Genomic DNA, 22295 nt, shown 5'->3' on the forward strand with positions numbered 1-22295 from the left:
TTTACATCATCATGTCTATAAATTATTTAGTTTTTTAGCAGCTTCTGTTTCATTCATCAAAACTATGACCACCAGTCGGCAGATGAGGAGCATTAGAGCACTGCAATCTGTTTCCAGATAGCACACGTATGTCTCCGAGATGTCTGTTTTACATCTTTTCATCTGGAAAGCATCTAACATCTGCTGAACATCTTAAAAAGACCAGATTTACAATCATTCTAAATCATGAACGTCTCAAAGACATTTGCAAAAGACATCCGAGACATACTTATTTACATACGTCTTATAGACGAATTGCAGAAGAGAAAATGTGAGTTTGATGTAAACTCACACATCAAATAGACGTCTGGGTGTTGTACGTGTGCTATCAGGGAAAAAAGTATAACACAAGTGTCTCGAGACACGTTTTAACAGTTGATGTTCTTTTCAACTTGACAAAAGTACTTTTAAAAAAATGGTGGTGCTCCTAAACGAGACGCCAAAAACACAGCGATACATAATGCAGCGGTCAAAGACATTCGTTTAGCATGTTTACATAGAAAAACAACTGAATGGGTGGACGCAGTAACATGTTGGGTGTGAACAGCCCCTTATTAACAAGACACAGCACCAATGGAAGTTACTTCTCAAAAAAGCAGTCTTTTGTTGACTGTAGGTAAATATCCACTTCATCCAGCGATTAGGTTGTTTTCCATTTTTAAAATATCCCGATGCTCTTTTAATGAGTGAGAAGCTGCTGCAGATTATTCAGTGACATAGCAGTCCAAAATAAAAGGACTGAATAGCCAATCGATTCAGACCTTTTTGCTAACCTGTTTGGCCAATTCGCTGAGAAGAACCGACTCGTGAATTGGGCTCATCACTAGTTCAGATTCTACTCAGCAGACTGAAAAGTTAAATGTGATCAAGACTTCGAAGCTCAAAAAAATAGACAAAGTCAGCATAAAAGTTCGACGCCAGTGGTTCAATCCAAGTCTTCTGAAGATATTCAGTTGGTTTTGGGTGAGAACAGACCAAAATGTAACAAATTTTTCACTGTACATCTTGCCATTGCAGTCTCTAGCCATGATCATAATTTCAAGCTCGATTACAGCTCCTAGTGCTTGACGCATGCACAGATCGCTAGATGGCGCTCTAGGATGTGTAATCAAGCTTGAAATCATGAATGTCAAGCAAGGAGACTGCTTTCAAGATGTACAAAGAAAAAGTTATTTTGGTCTGTTCTAACCCCCAAAAAACTGGATCACTTCATGTGCAGAGCGCTAGAAGTATAATCAAGCTTGAAATAATGATTGCCAAGGAGACTTCTGTCAAGATGTACTGTGAAAAAGGAGTTACATTTTGGTCTGCTCTCAAGAAATACCAACTGGATTGCTTCAGAAGACATTGATTAAACCACTGGAGTATGATGGATTATGTTTATGCTGACTTTTGTCATTTTTAGAGCTTCAAAGTATTGGTCACCATTCACTTGCATTGTATGGACCAACAGAGCTGAGATATTCTTCTAAAAATCTTCATTTGTGTTCTGCAGAAGAAAGAAAGTCATACACATCTGGGATGGCATGATGTGAGCAAGTTATGAGAGAATTGTGAACTAACCCTTTAAGAATGGAACATCTGAGAAAAATAGCCATGATATTTCTCAGGTTTTAACATTAACTTTTAGATCTGTTAAGTGATTTACCAGCAAGTTAGATAACCCAGAGTGACCCAGCATAGCAGAATTGCAACGTTTGTTTAAAGCAATTAAATAATACCAATTTCTTTATTTAAAAACGAACAACAGTATGGTCTGGAATGTAAGAGGTCATGGGGGGGCATTACCCCTTAGACTTTCCTTGTGCCCCCCTCAGAAACTTCTGACATTCCCCTCCCGGTCTGATGAAGAGACAACCACATGCCTAATTACTCTCTAAAATTGTGATCATACACACCAGTGTGTATACTGTACTTCTAAAGGTATGATGACGCAGAGGCACTTCATTTGAATGTCTTCAGTGCCGATTACATAATAGTGCTTCATTGCAGGGGCCATTTCCCCAGGCTAAAGAGGCCCTTCAATGCAATGAGGGTATGCCATTGGATCCAAAATCCCCTTCTATCTGCGAGTGTGCTCGCCCCCTCATGTGAGCCCCAGTGTGAGAGAACACAAATGTCCATGTTCCCATGAATCCAAGCTCCACCCACAGACCTTACCCATCTAACTGCATCCTGATTGGATGCTCAGACACCAACTAGAACTGGGAGTCTAAATATGTACACACCCTTGCACGTGTGTCTATGTTAGGATTTTGAAGGGTTTATTTTTAACATGTGATACAAATACTGTATATGATGTGGTGCGTTCACACTCTATTTAAGTGGCATATCCTGCAGGCATAAAAGACTGTCGTGTAGTTTTGATCTATTTATTTGTATTTTGTGTGTGTGTGTGTGTGTGTGTGTGTGTGTGTGTGTGTGTGTGTGTGTGTGTGTGTGTGTGTGTGTGTGTGTGTGTGTGTGTGTGTGTGTGTGTGTGTGAATAATAGTACTATTAAAATAGTCCTTTATTTAAGTGTAAGGGAGCATGACATTTAAACAAATGACTTATCTCCTGTACACTACCAGTCAAAAGTTTGGAAAAATTTGACTGAATTTATGTTACTCAAGTTACAATTTCTTTTTCATCTAAAGTCTTATGCTTAAATACTTGTAACTAGTTTTGTAGGCAAATATAAATAGTATAAATAAATAAATAAAACCTGCTCTGAATATACTGTCCTGCACACTTCATGCAACTAACAGTATCCACGTCATGCAGTGCTATGATGGCATCCTGACCTATGCTTGGATGCTCTTAAATGAACTTGTCTATCTCACTGCTGTACTCATTATACACCCCATCGCTCCATGTTATGGTTGAGGCGGGAAACCAAAAAGCATATGGAAGCCCATAAGCTGTTGAGTCTACATAGTGAACATTCCTGAAAATGTGACACTGATGCCTTACTTGGATGCCTTACAGTTGGTTTTCATGGTTTTTCAGAAAATCTCTGAACCACATTCAGAATTATAAACATTCATAAACATGTGGAAAAAGTGGGACAAAAGGGAGAATCATACTCGGGATGTCCGTTTGATAGAAAGTCTTCAAGGTCGTCTTTACACACTACACCAAGTGCAAAAATAACTCCGCTATTTGACCCCTATTTTTAACCTATTTACTCAAAATGGAGCCAAACAGCGTGAAGCTTCTTACAAGATGGAAACCTTTAACAGTAAATGTCTGAACCATATCCGTTCATTATATTGGCCATTCTATTGATCCAGTAATATTTGTTTATTTATTTATTTTTTACTGAAATTCCACCACCTACCTTCTTGTCTGTCTACTCTCCTGTTAAATGAAAGAAAGGTGTAACAGTCAGCGATCAGCAACTATAGCATTGTAATTTTTACAGTCCTTGTTTTGGCGTATTAATTACGTTTATTTTAAATTTGTTGAGTCTGAGGCGCAAAGAAGGTCATTTGTATTTGGAAACGGCTAATCAGCTTGTCTTGTCTAGTCTTACGGTAGTTTGCAGAACACATTATATTCCCATATTAATCCTTTCATAGAACCAGTGAGTCAAACATGTATGAATGGAACAAAATCAGGAAAACTTCTCAGTCACTCACACACACACACACACACACACACACACACACACACACACACACACACACACACACACACACACACACACACACACACACACACACACACACGTTTTATCAGCTATCTAAATGAGGAAATAGCATTGACTTCTATTGTTTTTATATAAAGCTAAATATTACTAGCCCAAACCCTAAACCTAACCTTAACAGAAAGCCTTTTGCATTATTAGAATTAAAAACAAACAAAATGTGTAAGTTATGTATTGGTCGTTTTTCCAAATGAGAATATCCCAAAATGTATATCCAAAAGGAGGTTTTGCCTCCCTTGAAATTTTGTCCTGGCCCCCTGGTTGAGAATCATTAAACTAGGAGATTTTTTACCAACTAATCAAAAAAATTATTGGATGTATAAAGTAATTGCAAAACAATTTCCGAGCAAGGTTTTTGCAATATATGCAAGTTGCATTTTATGGTCACAGGAAATTTTTAGAATTGTCATCGGAGAACTTAAGTAATAAAAAGATGTCAGGTTTTGACATCTGAAGTTATAATGCTGTGAATGACTGGTTCTGTAAGCTCTTATCCAGTTCCTCTGTCATGTGGCTTCAGGCACTTTGAAAACTGTGTGGATGATGCAATAATGGCCAGTGTGTGAACCATCCAAATGGAGGTATTATTGAGGTCAGCAGGTTTTTCCATTTGCAAAGTTCTACAGGTTGTCACTGGAATAAGCGATAACGCAGGGAAATTATATAACTTAAAAACAGAAAGTGGAAAAATTGGAAGTGGTGATGAAAACGTTGTGTTGCAGTTTATGATCTTACCTTTAATTTTGTTGACACACTGGCGGCCAAAGGTTTGGAATAATGTACATATTTTTATCTTATGGAAAGAAATTGGTGCTTTTATTCACCAAAGTGGCATTCAACTGATCACAATGAATAGTCAGGACATTACAAACCTGTAAAATTACTATTACAATTTGAAAAATGTTTTCAGAACTTCTTAAACTACAAAGTCTTCTCATCAAAAAAATCATCCACATGCATCAATGACAGCTTTGCAGATCTTTGGCATTCTAGCTGTCAGTTTGTCCAGATACTCAGATGACATTTCACCCCACACTTCCTGTAGCACTTGCCATAGATGTGACTGTCTTGTCGGGCACTTCTCACACACCTTATAGTCTAGCTGATCCCACAAATGCTCAATGGGGTCAAGATCCATAACACTCTGTTCCAATTATCTGTCATCCAATGTCTGTTTTTCTGTCTGTGAATTAAAGTACCAATTTCTCCCCGAAACAGCCAAATCTGTACATTATTCCTAACTTTTGCCCACCAGTGTACATGTAGTAAAAGTGATAACATGGGAAATATAGCATCACACCTCAGTCAGCAGATTTTACTACTGTACAAGTCATTCATTTGATGCAAGACAAAAATATATGCAATTGATACACACCAGGGGTGTGTTCTTTTGGCAGCGGAGCATGTCCAGTGATTGATATTTAAGTTTGCAAATTTAGCAAAGTAGACGTAACTTGAGTATGCATGCTCTTTATGGTGGCACACTGGTACAGTGTAACTGTAAACTGTAGTACTAAAGAGCAAGATATGAAAATGATGTTTCAGTACTGCTTGTATGTGTCAACTATTTGATCAACATTGAGTTAAAAGAAAATGTTAAATCATCTAGCAATAGTGTATAATTCAGTTAATAGTATTAACCCTTATATTAAACAATTGGATAATATAAATATATTAAAATCTGAGTAAATTAGATAAATGAATTAAGTGCTTTTGGGAAAAAAATTGTCTATATCATATCCAGAAATTTGGACATGTATAAACACTTAATTTTAGCTGGACTACTAACAGATGATGATGTCATAGCCTACAGATAAAACTCAACAGTGTGCACAGGCAACACACACTATAGGTCAGGTGTCTTCATGTAAAAAGTACATGCAGTACATTGGGAGTTTAATACACTTTTTTGTCTCCAGTGAATGTTTCTAAAGGTTTTTTTTAAGCCATTTTCTGTAGACTAGACCTTACTGTCAAAAAAGCTATTTTACATGTCTGCTTTTAATACCATAAAAATACCATAAAGGGATAGTTCTCATATCATTTACTCACCCTCATGCCATCCCAGATGTGTATGACTTTCTTCTTCTGAACAAAGATTTTTAGAATATTTCAGCTCTGTAGGTCCATAAAATGCAAGTGAATGGTGGCCAGAACTTTGAAGAACCTAAAAGCATAAATGTAATCCAAAACGGATCAAAACGAGTCCTTTTTTTACTCTAAATCTCCACTTTCACTTTCAAATGTTAAAGGTACCACATGTTGCTTTCAGAAATAATAGTGAAAATGGAGATTTTGAGTAAAAAAAAATACTTACATTTTGATCGTTTCTCACCCAGATCCCTCATATCACTTCTGAAGACATTGATTTAACCACTGGAGTCTTATGGATTACTTTTATGCTGCCGTCGTTTGCTTTTAGGGCCTTAATTGCATTTTATGGACCTACAGAACTGAAATATTCTTATAAAACCTTCATCTGTGTTCTACAGAAGAAAGAAAGTCATACACATCTGGGATGGCATGAGGATGAGAATATATATAAACAAATCAATACATTTCATTTTTGGGTGAACTATCCCTTTAATAAAATGACAAACTGAAATATATATTTAGGATAATTTATTAATACATATAGCCCTCTAAGGGACTGTTGTCACCGACTGCAATAAGATATATGGCCCAGAGTACAATACAAAGTTGTCAGGGGCCCCACAAATTCTAACGGCGCCCTTGCTTTTGGCTAACTGTGCAAGTCGAACCCAAACAAATTATGCACTGAAAATTACCTATAGAAAGAAAATATAAAAGCGGACCATCGCACTGGAATGTACTTCATGTTAACATTAAATATGAGTCAATAATATGTCATATCAGTAGTATTATTGTAGATTTTGTATTTAGCATAATTAACATTTGCAGTGATAAATCTGCATGAAGAGGAATTTTCAGACCCAGTTATAGAGCATTCAGAGCACATAATGCAAAAATAAATAAATAAAATTCATTCAGAAAACATATGAACCACAAGGAGTTCCCAAACCTGTTAAATTGTTATCTCACTCCATTGTATATAATAGACATTTGACAATTGTGACTATTTGTTTGAATCTATTATTTTATATTTACATATTTGGCAGATGCTTTTATCCAAAGCGACTTACAGTGCACCTATTACAGGGACAATCCCCCTGGAGTTGAGTGCCTTGCTCAAAGACACAATGTGGTGGCTGTGGGGACCGAACCAGCAACCTTCTGATTACCAGTTATGTGCTTTAGCCCACTAAGCCGCCACCACCACTCCTATTTTAGTTATGTTTGATTATACGGCCTTCAAATATAATTCCTGAAGGTAAATAAAAGATCATTACGTACTAATATGAGAAAAAAGACATCCAAAAGACATATAGGAAAACTTTTTATTGTTAAACATAAATTAAAAGAAAAATCACGTAAGGTAGAAAGAACGAGAGAGCGCGTGTAAACAAGGCTAGTTTCTCTGTACAACACCAGCCAAAATTTGCATTCTCTCTGTTCAAGGGAGGAAAGAGAAAAGAAGCATCTATGAATGCAATATTACTGGCCACAACAGATGGCACTGCATACCCAGGCACTGCAGCAATCAGTTACTTCTTTGTGGCTGTCCCCAAAGTTTTTCTGTACGACACTTTGGAACCACAGTATACTAGAGAAGAAAAGTAACTTGTCAATCAGTTAAACAGCAACATGCAGTGTAACTGTTCTTCCCAACAGTTGACCTACAGATTACAGATTGACACATATGCATATTTGACACCACAAATAAATAATGCACATTGTTTAAAAGTACAAAAAGTGATAGGGAATGCTATAATACAGTGTTGAAGGGCTGGACATAACGGTGTAAAACCTGCTGCCTTAGTTAATATTGGCCAACCAGTTCACAATTTCTACATTTGAAAATAATATATTAATCCAAGTATTACATTTGCTTTGCCCTAATGCTAATGAACCATAATTACCTTTGAAAAACAAAAATCAAAGACTACGCTGAGATTTGAAAATAGAGTGTGTAAATGGATGATGAGATTTGGCAGGATAATGAATAATGTGAGGGTGACTACTTAAATAGGATTGGCACCTAAACCAGCAGGACTCATTTACAAGAATAATACTTATCCCCCTTAAGCCATGTGGGCATCTTTGTAGTATACAGGCCTTGAGAGGAAAAGCTTGAGATATGGTTTAGTAGTGCAGCTTTTTGGGCAATTCCCAGGGGAAAGAGTCACGGCCAAAGTGGCCGTAAGACGCAGTCTTCTGATATATGGGCTTCTTCAGCTCCAGCTCCCTAAAACACAGTGGCTATGGGTTACGGACTCACCAAAATAAAAGACTGCATTCAATAAAGCATGTAAATGATACTTCAAGAATGTGGTTACACAAAGCAGCCAGAGAAGATCAAGCAGTGACTTACCGTGACACACTAAGGAAGAAGAAAACTGCAGAGTGAAATAGAAAGCAAGTATAAAAGCAAACACTAGCTAGCTACATTGTGAATTGGTTGTACCCCAACAGTGAAATGCTCAGAGCAAACACAGTGGCTCTGTTCTGAACACCAGTGAGCCTATTTTCTACACAGGCAGCCATTTTCCAAGGCAGCAAATCGCATCTCTGATAAGACTAAAGGCTAGGGGGCCTGGGTAGCTCAGCGAGTAAAGATGCTGACTACCACCCCTGGAGTCGTGAGTTCGAATCCATGGCATGCTGAGTGACTCCAGCCAGGTCTCCCAAGCAACCAAAATTGGCCCCCTTGCTAGTGAGGGTAGAGTCACATGGGGTAACCTCCTCGTGGCCGCTATAATGTGGTTCTCGCCCTCAGTGGGGCGTGTGGTGAGTTGTGCGTGGATGCCGCAAAGAATAGCGTGAAGCCTCCACATGAGCCATGTCTCCATGGCAATGCGCTCAACAAGCCACGTGATAAGATGGACGGATTGACAGTCTCAAACGCGGAGACAAATTAGATTAATCTTCGGCCACCTGGACTGAGTCAGTACACCACCATAAGGACTTACAGCGCATTGGGCATTCCCAAAACTTTGTTTTCCACATACCAGAGCGCTCTAGAAGTGTACCTTTTGACCGGCAGCCCGTCCAACGCATTTGATGGATGCCCACTAAGCTGCTTTGTGATTCACTATAGTACAGTTAATGCCAGGTGTTAGCGTCAATGGACTGCCCATGTGTCTGGAAAAACTGGGCTGTATGCAGACCGCCTGTGCATACGGTGCTGATGATAACATTTACAAGTCATGAACTGTGCGCGAGATGATGTGGCACGTTAAAAACTCCACTACTGTTTGACGTTCGCATGTTGCTATGCTAAGGACTCGATACTCTAATAAGGTAAAAACTACTGATACGGACAATTATCGAGTGAAAACATTTTTTTTTTTTTTTTGCAATTTTCTATGGATTATTTTCAGTACTGAATAAAATAGTTTTATTTCAAAATTGACATCCATCAACCATTTTGGGAAAAAATGTCACCATAATGAAAACATGCGATGGTGCCTTGAATTTTGGCCAAACACCGCCTCGGTTTCTTATAAGGAAGCATAATTTAAAAGGCTGTCTACTGTTTGGAACAGGTTTTTCATTACGTTTGTGTGCCTTTAATGCCTACCTAGGCAACCGTCTGACTCGGGTTTAGACAGAACCGATCACTAGAAGTTGCTTGACCACAGGGATGCCAAGGTTAGGCATTTATAATAGCATATGGGACTCTGAGACATTACTTTCAAAGCTGAGTATCTTAAATGAGTTTGCTTGTGCTATTATCTTCTGTCTCAAAGAATCAGAGTGATGCAAAACCCCCAAAATAACAGGGAAGCACAGACAAAAGCAGAAGAAGCAGGAATGGTTCACTTCACTATGTGAAAAGTTAAGATAAAGCTGGAAGAAATAAGAAATGCTTCAATCACAAAAGCAGCACTACAAAAAGAGTGAGGAGGGAGTAGATGTTACCTCACAATGACTCCTGGACGAAGATCAAAATTCTTCTTGACAATCTTAAGCAGTTCCTGCTCACTCTTTTGGGATGTGCCATAGTGGAAGATGGAAATGGAAAGAGGATGGGCCACTCCAATGGCATATGAAACCTGTAACACAATGAAGGCAAACAGCATATGTCATGCATGTCACAGCACACTCATTTATAATGATATTAAAAATCATTTTATTTATATTTTAACTAAATATAAATAAATGAATAACTATGCATGTATCCATCCTTGTATTTTTATGCAAATTTTGCAATATCAAGTCATAACAAATTCTCCAAAATGTGCACGCTTGCTTATCTGATGGAAACACAAATGTGCATCAAAAAAGTCATGTGACTTTGCCGTAACAAGTTATGTGACAAAATATAAATGGAGGTTTTATTGGTGTCAATTCCTCTGGAAGCATTGTTGGGTGTAATCGGATTACAAATAAATTAGTTATTGTAATCTACTTTTTAGGAAAAACAAGAAAAAAAAGTAGTGCAATGCTTCACATTTGTAATTCTTGTAATTATATTAAAGTTAATGACTTTCAAATTAAAGAGAATTAAATTACTTAGGTTACACATATTTCTAAATAATATTTATGTTGAATACATTGAAAACATGAATTATGTTCATACGTACATCTGTTTGCTTTAACAACTGAAAGGTATGTATAGACATCATTATTTTCAGTTAGTCCCAAACCGCACACTTCTGCACTATGCAACGTCATTTTAGAGTCTAATGGTGCGTTCACGTACAACGTGACGACAATTTTCACCTCGCATTGCTGGCGCGTGTTTGACCGCTTGATTAGAAATTGGTGTTTAAACTCCAGGAGGAGGGGCTTCTACGACTTGGTTCATAGTAAAGTACAACCAATAGCTGGAATCAAGTAGACGGGCATATTTTCAGAACTTTTTAGTCCAACTTCCTCGCTCACTTTTGTGATGTCTTTTTTTTGTTCCGGTCTCCGTACATGTATGATGTTGTGTCATACAATTCCGGGTGTCCACACACCGCTACAAAAAAAATTTCATTCATTTTTCCAGATTTCTTCTGCTACTACGTCAGTACTTCAGTGACATCCGGACCATCTCAATGCTGATAGGCTTTCACGACAACGCAGCATACTAATATCTACGCAAATGAAGCGACTTCGTGTGTTCGAGTCGCGTCATTCGTTTCATTCACGCCGCCCGTCGCCAATTCGAGTTTATTCACATCTTTGCATTGACTTTGTATGTAATCGCGCTGCGATTAAGGCTCTGCCAGTAGTATGTTAACTATAGCTGTCAATCATATTAATTTTTAAATCGAATAAATTATATGGCATGCCAATTAATTAATCAAATAAAAAAATTTTTTTAACTTTTAAAAGAAATACATAAATTAAAAAAAAAATATTGCATATATAAATATTTGCAGAGAAAGCCCCTCAAATAACAATAATTTTATATATGATTAAATAATTATATTTAAATAATTAAAAATAAAATATTAATTATAATTAAGATAATTAAAGTGCATAAAATGATTGTAGCAGATGAATAAAACATTGATGAGACCGTACATAAAGTGTATATATCCAATATATGGTTTATTTCCATATTATTGAACATAAGCCAATCATTGGGCTACAGTTCACAGGAATACATTTTGCCACTGAATTTGTCAATCAGTCCCAGATTTATTTTAAAGGCTTTTGTTCAATTAACACATGCGTCAGATGGACACTTTTGGAGCATCATACTTTGGTTGCGTCGCATCATAACCATACCGTTTTTTAGGTCGCTGTGTCAAGTTAAACATAGTTTGAAACTCAGAAATACACGTCTTGAGATCCCTGCGTTTGGATTTGTGCTCTAATTGTTTGAACACATTTCTGATGCTGTTGAGTGATGTTTGTTCTCTACAGCTGGAGTTTCACTTACTGCCCACTGGAGAAAACAGGTGGTACTTCAAACTTGCGCCGATGGTAGGAATATTCCTCATCACAGTCCAGGGACGTGATTGTGTTAATTTTTCTGACGCATTATTTATTATATAATTATTCGCACTGAATTAACGCATTAAATCAACAGCCCTAATGTATAATAACACTGAACATGCATCAAAAAGAAGTGTACTTTGAGTACTCAGATGGATTACTTCTTCAACTGTCAAAACAGATTTGGGAATGGTGGACACTTCATGCACTCGGCTCTTGCCATACGTAGCAAAAGAGGCAGAGTTATGTGGCTGCAGTGCTGCTCTGACAAAACAATTGTAAATAATGGAGAAATGTAGCAACTAGCAAAACTTCACTGAAGCCAGCACCTTACAAATGCAAGTTAAACGCTTACACATCACCACACACTGTGTGAATATGCATGTTGTTTTAGATATATGTGTTGAACTGAGGTTAGCTAATGCGCTAAAGCTAGCAGCAACACATCAAATTGCATTTGAAACATCACTTCCGACAGCTGTTCAATGGCGAATAAAAAACCTTAAGTGTTCCATTTGGGACGATACTACACTTTAAACATTCTTGCACTACATGGCGGAGTGCAAAGTGTACATAGGAGATTATTTACATTCGTTGAGTGGAAAAATTAACTTTTGTGTGAAATGTGTTATAGAATGTAACTTAAATATAACGTCAATAATAATCCAATTAAGTAATCCATATATTACCTCATTAGAATATTAGAGAAGCATTTAGTAATTAATAACTTTGAGTAAATTACCCAACACTGCCTAGAAGTGACAATTTTGTTCTCTTAAATGCTTTAAAGATTTTATTTGCAAATTGCTTTCGTGATATTAAATTTTTTTGAATCAATTAATGTCAATATTTTGATAATAATTGGATGGAAACATAGCTAATAAATATTTAAAAAATTATCAGTTTTGCACATCAATAATTCGTACTTCCACTGCATAAATGCTAAATATCCGCAAATCTTACCTGCACAAGAACACGCTTGCAGAGTTTAGCCTTTACAAGAGATTTGGCCACCCAGCGGGCAGCGTACGCAGCCGATCGGTCCACTTTAGTGTAGTCCTTTCCAGAAAATGCTCCTCCACCATGGGCGCCCCAGCCTCCATAGGTATCGACAATAATCTTACGACCAGTCAGGCCAGCATCACCCTTATTGAAGAAGATGATTACATTAATTCGAGCACAATGTTAAGGAAAAAACTATAAAAGAAAAGATTTATGTGCCACAATCGCCTTGCTATTTAAAATCACAAAAAACAGTCTTGATGTCATTGTAAGTCACCAGCAAATGCAAATATGGTAATTACCTGAGGGCCTCCAATGACAAAGCGTCCACTGGGCTGTAAGTGGTAGATGGTATCGTCATCTAGATACATACTGGGAACCACAGATTTAATTACTTTATCTTTAAGCGCATCACGCATCTCATCCAAACAGATGTCTTCATCGTGCTGTACAGATACCACAATAGTATGGACACGGACTGGCAGCATGGCACCACGGTCCTGTCTGTACTGCACAGTAACCTGTTTAAACGTGGAGAGACAGACGTTTCATTGTGTTGCATTGTCAGAAGCAGGGGCGGACTGGCCATAGGGAGACAGGGACTATTATCAGTGGGCCGGGCCGCCATGTTATGCAGAACGAGCCGCGACTGGGATATGCCACTGGGATTATTTATTTGATAAAATAAAGCTTTTCATTCAGAGCAGCAAATGAAATATCAGAACTTTATTTTCCCCACATATTTGGTGGGGTAGAAGTCCAGTATGTTGGAATACTTTGGGTATTTAAAAATAAGAAATGATAGTTACCCAGTTTGTAAATAAAAAAATAAAAATAAAAGTGCCATCAAAAGCGTTTGTATTTTTGTGGTTTAGCACACCTGGGTCTTGGAGTCTGGGCGGAGCCAGGGCAGGGTGCCATTACGGCGCAGTTCAGCCATCTTGGCATTGAGTTTGTGGGCGAGGACAATGGTGAGTGGCATACATTCTTCTGTTTCATCAGTGGCATAGCCAAACATTAGACCCTGAAATAAGATCACAACAATTTAAATGACTGAAACGTACACAGAAGGTTTTAGACTTTACAGACATAAAAAAGATAGAATATTAAAAAGGTGCTAGAAGCTATTTTTTTCATTGAAGGCATATAAAAATTGTCATACTCCCTGAAAGATATTAATGAAATAAGTGTCCCGAGATATTTCTCTGGTCTCTGTGACAACTCTAGACTCTGTAAACAGCAAATAAAAATTTGTCTGTGGACAATGGCTTTCTGCCTGTCAATCATTTTGTGCGTTTTCATAGTATTGAAGTTGCAACGAATTATTGAAGCATAATGCAATTTTATGCCATGTTGTTCATGACAGTTATCTGTTGAGGGCGCTATTTTACTACTGTTGTTCTTAACAACCACTTCTGCTATTAATAAAGATAATTTGGTATATTTGGAATGCAGGTTTTTGAAAGAGGGGGCGTGGCTAATCCAACAGCTCAGTCTCGTGGAAGTAGAAATGTTAATGTGATATTTTTAATAATGACAATATTTAAATGATATTACTCGTCTTATTTATAGTTTGTCATTGCACGGAATTACCTGGTCACCCGCACCAACATCCTCTTCATTGCGGTCCAAATGAACACCCTGGGCGATGTCTGGAGACTGCTGTTCCAGAGCCACCAGAACATTACAGGTCTTGTAATCAAAGCCTGTGGAGCAGAGAGGATTAGAGAGACCAGTTAAAGGGATAGTTCACCCAAAAAAAAATGTATTCGCTCATCAGTTACCCTCATGCCATCCCAGATGTGTATGACTTACTTTCTTCTGCTGAACACAAATGAAGATTTTTTAGAAGAATATCTTAGCTTTGTAGGTCCATACAATGCAAGTGAATGTGGTCAAAAACATTGAAGCTCCAAAAAGCACATAAATGCAGTGTAAAAATCCAGAGGTTTAATCTATGTTTTCTGAAGCGATCTCAAAAGTTTTGGGTGAGAACAGAATAAAATACAATTCCTTTTTCACTGTACATTTAGTCATTGCAGTCTCTAGCCATGTCATGATCATAATTTCAAGCTCGATTACACTTCATAGAGTTTGACACATGTTCAGAGCGCTAGATGGCATTATAGGAAGTGTAATAGAGCTTAAAATCATGATCGCCAGAGAAAAAGCAGTTACATTTTGGTCTGTTCTTACCCAAAACCAACTGTATCGCTCCAGAAGACGTGGATTAAACCACTGAAGTCATATGATTACTTTTATGCTGCCTTTATGTGCTTTTTGGAGCTTCAAAGATTTGAAACCTATCCACTTGCATTGTGAGGACATACAGAGATGCAGCAGAAAGTAAGTCACATTTGGGATGGCATTCAGTGACATTTTAAGTTAATTTGTTTGTTAGCTTGCAGTAGTAAGAAGAAGCGGTATACTGTAAAGTATGTATTGTCAAACCAACCCTTTGATGAGTCATCATATCCAATGTGTTTAATAGTGTCACGGACCACCTTCTGATAGTCTACCACCGCATGCGACGTCACCTCTCCTGCCAGCAAAATCATTCCAGTCTTGGCTACAGTTTCTAGAAAAAGAGCATGAAACCTACTCAGGCCTCTGCGAAGGCAAGCTCAAGCTCAATGATTTTTGCCAGAAATTGCCAGATGCAACAAAGCATGCAGAAATATCAGTGCCCATACCACAAGCTACTTTTGCATCTGGGTCTTGCTTCAGATGAGCATCCAGCACAGCATCACTGATCTGGTCACATATCTTATCTGTACAATTAAAGATGAATATTCATCAGAATGCTTAAAAAAGACAAACAAACAACAACATGCCACTATATAATCTATGATATACTCTCAAGATTTACAAAAAAGTACCGTGGCAATGTTACAGTGATGTATCAGCTGGGAATTGCAAACAGCTTTAAAGTATACCATGCTACTGTATGATTACCATATTCATATACCAGGATATTTACATGGTACTCCAATGTACAGTACTGTGCAAAGGTTTTAGGCACTTGTGAAAAATGTTGCTTAGTGAGGATGTCTTCAAAAATAATTACATAAATAGTTTTCATTTATCACTTAATGTCATACAATGTCCAGTAAACCTAAAAAGCTAAAATCAAAAACAGCATATTAACGTTAACGAAATTGCCCCATTGACATTGACCTCACTGTAACCCAGATTTAGTCTTTTTTTTTTTTAATTAAGAAAAGTAAAATATTTTTTGTGGTAATCAATATTATGCTACGAATACTTTTGATTGAGCTTAACTTGTATTGAACCCAGAATATGCCTTTAAATTATGATGTACTAACAGCGCACGAGAGAGGTAAACAAAAAGGCAAATCTGAATGCATGGAGCTCGAGTCTGTGATAAGAGCAGTTCACAATGAAAACGCAATTGCGTTCCGTCTGAGATTTGTCTTTACGTGCGTCTTTGGCCGGTGCGTCGCGTCTCTTTATTTGGTTACAATATTTAAACTTTTAAAAACTAGTCACAAGACCCCTCCGTTCTGTTCTGTCTAGCTAGTTTTTAGCTAACACGGCGACACATCTTGTGTGAACGCTCCCTTGGACGGAACGGTTTAAATCGTGCTAAACCTTTTACACGCGTGCACCGAGAGCGAGCGGCGCGAGAAAACTATATAGTTCCCATTACAATCAGCATCGCGCGCTTGAGCTGACAGTTTCGTTTATTATAATAGCAGCGATACAGTTTTGTCGCGTCACTTCGCTCGCGTGCGGTTTTTCGTCAGTTGACTCAAGAGGCGGCTCACTGCACAGTTTCAGAATCAGTACAAAATCGTGATTTCAAGACGCACTAATTCAAGACTGTAACTATATGTACCCAAGCAATTTGCAAATAAAAGAAATGGTTAAATATAACATAATATATATAAGTGAAAAAACCTGAACCGCGCATTATAACAATGAACGCGCAGCAGAGCAGGTGCGCTGTTATGTAATAGCGAATAAGAATGGGCTGTTATTTTAACTTCACTAAAAGTTTGGCTCTGGACTTTTTACCTGGATGTCCTTCCCCAACGGATTCCGATGTAAACAAGAAGCAGTCCTCCTCAATAAGTGAGTTGTAGTAACCGTTAATGTCTCCGTTCATCATTTTTAGTTTCTGTATTGTATATCGAATCACTGCACTCGCTTGACAGACGCAGGACGACTCGCGCCCACCAAGAAACGTGAGAGTATTTATGGAGAGGCCCTCCACGCGTCATGAGCCTGCCTTCATTTGTCCTCTCAGGTGACAGGACCAAACCATCATGTGGCGTGTAGGGGGTACAGCCCAAACTCTGTGGGGCAGTGTGGTTACACGTCAAGGATGATGTAAACTCATCAGGGATTGCGCCTTTAGCGAGATCCATAAGATCACGCGCTCTTGCGTAACTGCAACGGCAATAACAACACGTTAAAACAACTTTAAAAGACTTGTAGGTTACTACACGAACAGAAAGTAAAATATAATGTTGTAAATATTTAAAATTGTGAATACTAATAATAGTAATTATAATAATACAATTAAAAAATCAATATATGAGTAGGTCGGTGCACACTTTGTTTTGTAGCTAGTTACAATTTTGAACACCTATATTATAAACGATTACTATACTGACAAAAAGTGTTTAAAAGTGGCATAGGAGGACAATGTTTGTTGAGATGTACCATACTATCTTATTGTTTAAAGTGCCATGTAAATAGGCCTGACATGAAATCCATGTCACACACTCTTGCGTAACATCTGATGTTAGCAACACATGAAAACATCATCATCCATCATAACATCCAACAGTTTGACTAATACATATTAATAGACAACTACACAAACCAAAAAGTACCATTAAATTAGAATTATTTTTTAAATATATATAATCCAATAATAATAATAATACTTTTTTCAAGTAACTTGGTATATGTAAATACTACAATATGAATATGAAATCCATGGGACTCCCATTTGTATGCAATTTATGGTGATAACCAGGGCCGGACTTGTAATCTGGCATACCGGGCATTTTCCCGGTGGGCTGATACACTTTGGTGCTGGTCAGGGGCGGACTGGCCATTGGGAGAACTGAGCGGGACGGTGGATCGGTCACGAAATGGGCCGAATTGGCCAGTCCAGCCTTGGTGATAGCAATAAACACTTGACATCACTAGCTGCAACTACATACGTTATTACACATATAGCCATTTTTTTTATCCCCTTTTTTCTCCCAAATTGGAATGCCCAATTCCCACTACTTCGTAGTTCCTCGTGGTGGCACGGTTACTCGCCTCAATCCGGGTGGCGGAGGAAAAGTCTCAGTTTGACTCCACTTCTGAGGCCGTCAGTCCGCGCATCTTATCATGTGGCTCATTGTACATGATACCGCGGAGACTCACAGCATGTGGAGACTCATGCTACTCTCTGCGATCAACGCACAATTTACCACACGACCCATTGAGAGCGAGAACCACTTATCGTGACCACGAGGAGGTTACATCATGTGACTCTAACCTCCCTAGCAACCAGGCCAATTTGGTTGCTTAGGAGACCTGGCTGGAGTCACTCATTAAAATATTATCCGTGTTCTATGTAACCTCTTTTGTGCAACTCTTGAAAACATAATCAGCTAGTTACAGTTTTGCACACACAAAAACTGTGTTATACATTATATGGTAAAAGTACCATAGTACACTGAATTTTTTTTTTTTTAAGTAAATATAGCAGAAAATATACTTTTTATATTGAATAAATGAAAGCGTGAACTTGAAAATATTAAGTAAATTCTACATTCAAACATGTAAAACTCGATGCTCTAGCTTGTAAGGAAAAATGATCTATGATTGTTGTCTTTACAATGCGTCACTATGAATCAGTCATAAATTAGAAAACCTTAACATATTTATTTGCTAATTTGAGTACATTATTTTATTATTATTTTTATTGTTTACATCTACAATAATACTATTGGGGGCGGCTGTGGTTCAGGTGGTAGAATGTCAGGTGGTAGAGCGGGTCGGCCACTAATCGCAGGGTTGGTGGTTTGATTCCCGGCCCACACGCTAAAGTTTCTTTGGATAAGACACTAAACCCTATGTTGCTAGGGCCTTTTATGGCAGCTCTGCCATCATTGGTGTGTGAATGTGTGAATGAGACACAGTGTAAAGCATTTTGAATACCACTAAGTTTAAAAAGGCGCTATATTAAATGCAGAACATTTACCATTTACCATTTCAAGGGTGTAGATTTGGCTTGAACGTTTGTAAATGTCACTTTTAATCCAATAATACAATCATACTTTTGAAGTAACTTGGTATGTTAATACAAATATAAAATCCAGGGGAAACCAACTCTTATGCAACTTATGAACCCTTGAAAACATAAATGTTGTTTTTACATGAATGTTGGCTTCTGTGACGACCAGAACACAATTATGCGAGAGATCAAATGGATGCCCCAGAGGCTTGTCCTGTTTAGCTCCTTATCTGCTGTCCTGGCGTGATTTGAACAAAGGTAAATTGCATAAAATGTATGTCATAAGCATTGCGTCCTCCGATTAAAATGGCCAAAGGTAGAAACTGTGATGTCAATTATGTGTCGGCGCTGCAAAAGGAAACGTAACAGAGGCGAAGTTACTGTCTAAAATCTACTTAAGCGTTGATATTAATCGTAAATGAAACAATATCTGAACATTACCTCATCGCATCCTCAAATATGGCAGCATCATAATCACCGAGTCATCAGTTATGTGTGTCTTCAAGGTGAAGTGTTTCATTTCTGTTAATAAATTACAGGTTTTCGAACACATATAACAATAATTCTCTTAAAATAAAACATTTAGCATTTTGGGGAAGTTAGTCACTTTAAGTTTGTCCTTTTCAAGTAGGCTACCTTTTGATTTTCTCAGTGAGTAAATCAATTGATATTTACAGGAAAGTAGATAACACTGTCAATAAAATCAGTTCATTAGCCTTAGATAATGACATTAGACATGGAAATGTATATTTACATAACTTAATGCTTTTCTGGAGCGAGCTGTTTGCGTGATGTAGTCTTCAGTCCATTAAACCAAAGTTCAAAGATAATACATTCTGTCGGCCCACTAGCACGTGTAATATGGGGTTAATTGCAGGAAGAGGATTCTTTCCGGAAGATATCTTACCAGGTGGATAAATCTGACTTGTGGCATTATTTTCATGACAATGAAACACATTACACAATCCTCTCTCATTACTGTAATCCAAATGTTTAATAATACTCAATAGTTTCATACAGGAATGCAAATGAAGCAAACGTAGTAAACAACAACACTTTTATGATGTACGTTATGAATGTACTGCACAATTTATAAAACATACATTTATTATTTGTTTTATAATTATGCGACATTTCATCAACATCTTATTTATGAACAATTGTTATTTCTTCATTTTTTCATCATTCTTTTGATTTTGAGGTAAAATGTGACCGTGAAAAGTGCTTTGAGATCTAATTTTATTTAATTTAAAATTGATTGTGTTAATAAGTTGGCATACTATAATTGTATGGTCTTTTTATTTGAAATACATTTATTGATTTTATTTGTATCATCTATATTCTACACATATTTTCTACTTGGTAATTTACTAGTAACAACACTTCTAGAATGAAGATACTATATCAACAGCATAACTGTTCATTTGTTCATTTTTGTATTTATGTATGCATGTATTTATTAATTGTTTTGTACAATCTGTTGTGTCACATTATTGCAGCAATTCAGCCTCAAATGTGGTGCTAACTTCACAATGACTTATAAACAGGGTTGGGATACATGTAACAGGATAACGTATTCAAAATACAAAATATAAGTAACTGTATTCCACTACAGTTACAATTTAAATCATTGGTATTTAGAATACAGTTACATTCAAAAAGTATTTTGATTACTGAAGAGATTACTTTGCATGTTTCATTTAATATTTAGTTCTTTCAGATTGAAAACATTTATACATATAAATGATGATTTGAACAGCAGTGAAACATTTTCTTATGATGTGTTACATTCATACGAGCAGACGGAGAAGTAAGTTTGAAGTTTGGTGCAGAAGAAATACAAATAAATTGTCACCTTTATGCTAAGCTAAAATGCTATTTCTAGCCATAGCACATGTTACCAGACATGATCATATTTTTTATTAAGAAAATTCACGTTGGATCATAATTAATTTTTTAGTAAGACCTTTGATATTAGGGCAAAAATCATATTCTTGATAATAATTATTATATCGTTTTCCTGTAAAAATATCTAAAATTCCGTAAAACAAGATCAATTTGATTTATCTTGTTTTAGAAACAACACTGCATAAGATATTTCAGTTTTTCAGAGAATGTATTTTTAACATGTGTATTTTGTCTTACTGTACTGGTAGAGTTTTTATAGTCAAAACAATTGGAAAAAAATCTCCCAGTGCTGAAGAAGTAATCCAAAGTATTTAGATTACATTACTAACCTTGAGTAATCTAACGGAACACGATACAAATTACATTTTACAGCATGTATTCTGTAATCTGTAGTGGAATACATTTTAAAAAAGTAACCCTCCCAACCCTGTATATTAAGAAGTTTAAAACAGGCTAGGAATGTTCTGTACACTGTCAGGGTGAGACAGCAGTTTAGACACAATACTCCAACACAATGACACAGCTTAATAATACCACACCTCTTAATCCAAGTATTGCATCAGAAATGCTAAACACTAATACAGCCACATGCTTATATCAACAAAAAAACTTGATAGCAGTTGTTATGTTCAGGTTGTTTTTCTTATCAATCTCCCAAAGAAATATTATTATGTAACACAGAGTGGCATAACTTACATTGATTTCGTTATGTGACATGAGGCAAACCCTGTATTATAACACTGCTGATTGATGGGTTTAATTCACTCAATGAGCAAGTCATGGTTTGACTTTGAGAATAAAGGTTCTATTCCGTTGAGCAGTTCAGGACAGTTGCAGCTTTAAACAAATAACATTCTGAACAAAATTTTATTGCATACAATTTAGAATTTTTAAACATGTTTGTGCCATTTGCGCTTATAAACGGCACTTATAAACTTGTTCCAGACCCAGACTTTCATTCTTGAAATATGAAAAATGTGTATATTTAAAACTATGATATCTAAACAAAGAGTGAATTAATAACAAACATTGTAATTGACTGTATTATTTGGAAATTACTTGCACATTTACATAATTCTCAGCTTCTCATTGTCTCCATTTTCATCACAACCAACAATTTTGCCACTAATAACATTTTATCAAAAGTTAGTGTACTTGGTTACCAAGGAGACAAAAAAATTTACATTTTAATAAATTTTTTTTAATATTATTTAATTTGATGTATTTAATATATTAGAATGAAATTAGCCTTAGCATGTACACATAAAATGAAATACTTTATCACAGCAGAGGTGAAAACTCATCTCATTTGTTTGATTTCTGTGAATACGCAGATAAAATTATTTTTTTAAACAAAGTATGTGAACTTTGAAATC

At 36.8% G+C, this 22295-nt stretch overlaps 1 protein-coding gene across 1 annotated transcript; it reads right to left on the reverse strand.

The window, feature by feature from the left end:
- Nucleotides 1-7135: 7135 nt before the first annotated feature.
- Nucleotides 7136-16963, reverse strand: LOC127633603 (S-adenosylmethionine synthase-like). Its single transcript, XM_052112826.1, has 9 exons — nt 16785-16963; nt 15440-15517; nt 15202-15324; nt 14340-14452; nt 13627-13770; nt 13049-13267; nt 12708-12890; nt 9732-9865; nt 7136-8055 (listed from the first exon to the last, which is right to left on the reverse strand). The coding sequence occupies exons 1-9, from the start codon at nt 16876-16878 to the stop codon at nt 7953-7955; spliced, it is 1191 nt and encodes a 396-aa protein (XP_051968786.1). The 5' UTR covers nt 16879-16963; the 3' UTR covers nt 7136-7952.
- Between the last annotated feature and the right edge of the window lie 5332 nt (nt 16964-22295).

The sequence above is a fragment of the Xyrauchen texanus genome, chromosome 3, assembly GCF_025860055.1.
Source record: "Xyrauchen texanus isolate HMW12.3.18 chromosome 3, RBS_HiC_50CHRs, whole genome shotgun sequence".
In the NCBI taxonomy this organism is placed as follows: domain Eukaryota; kingdom Metazoa; phylum Chordata; class Actinopteri; order Cypriniformes; family Catostomidae; genus Xyrauchen; species Xyrauchen texanus.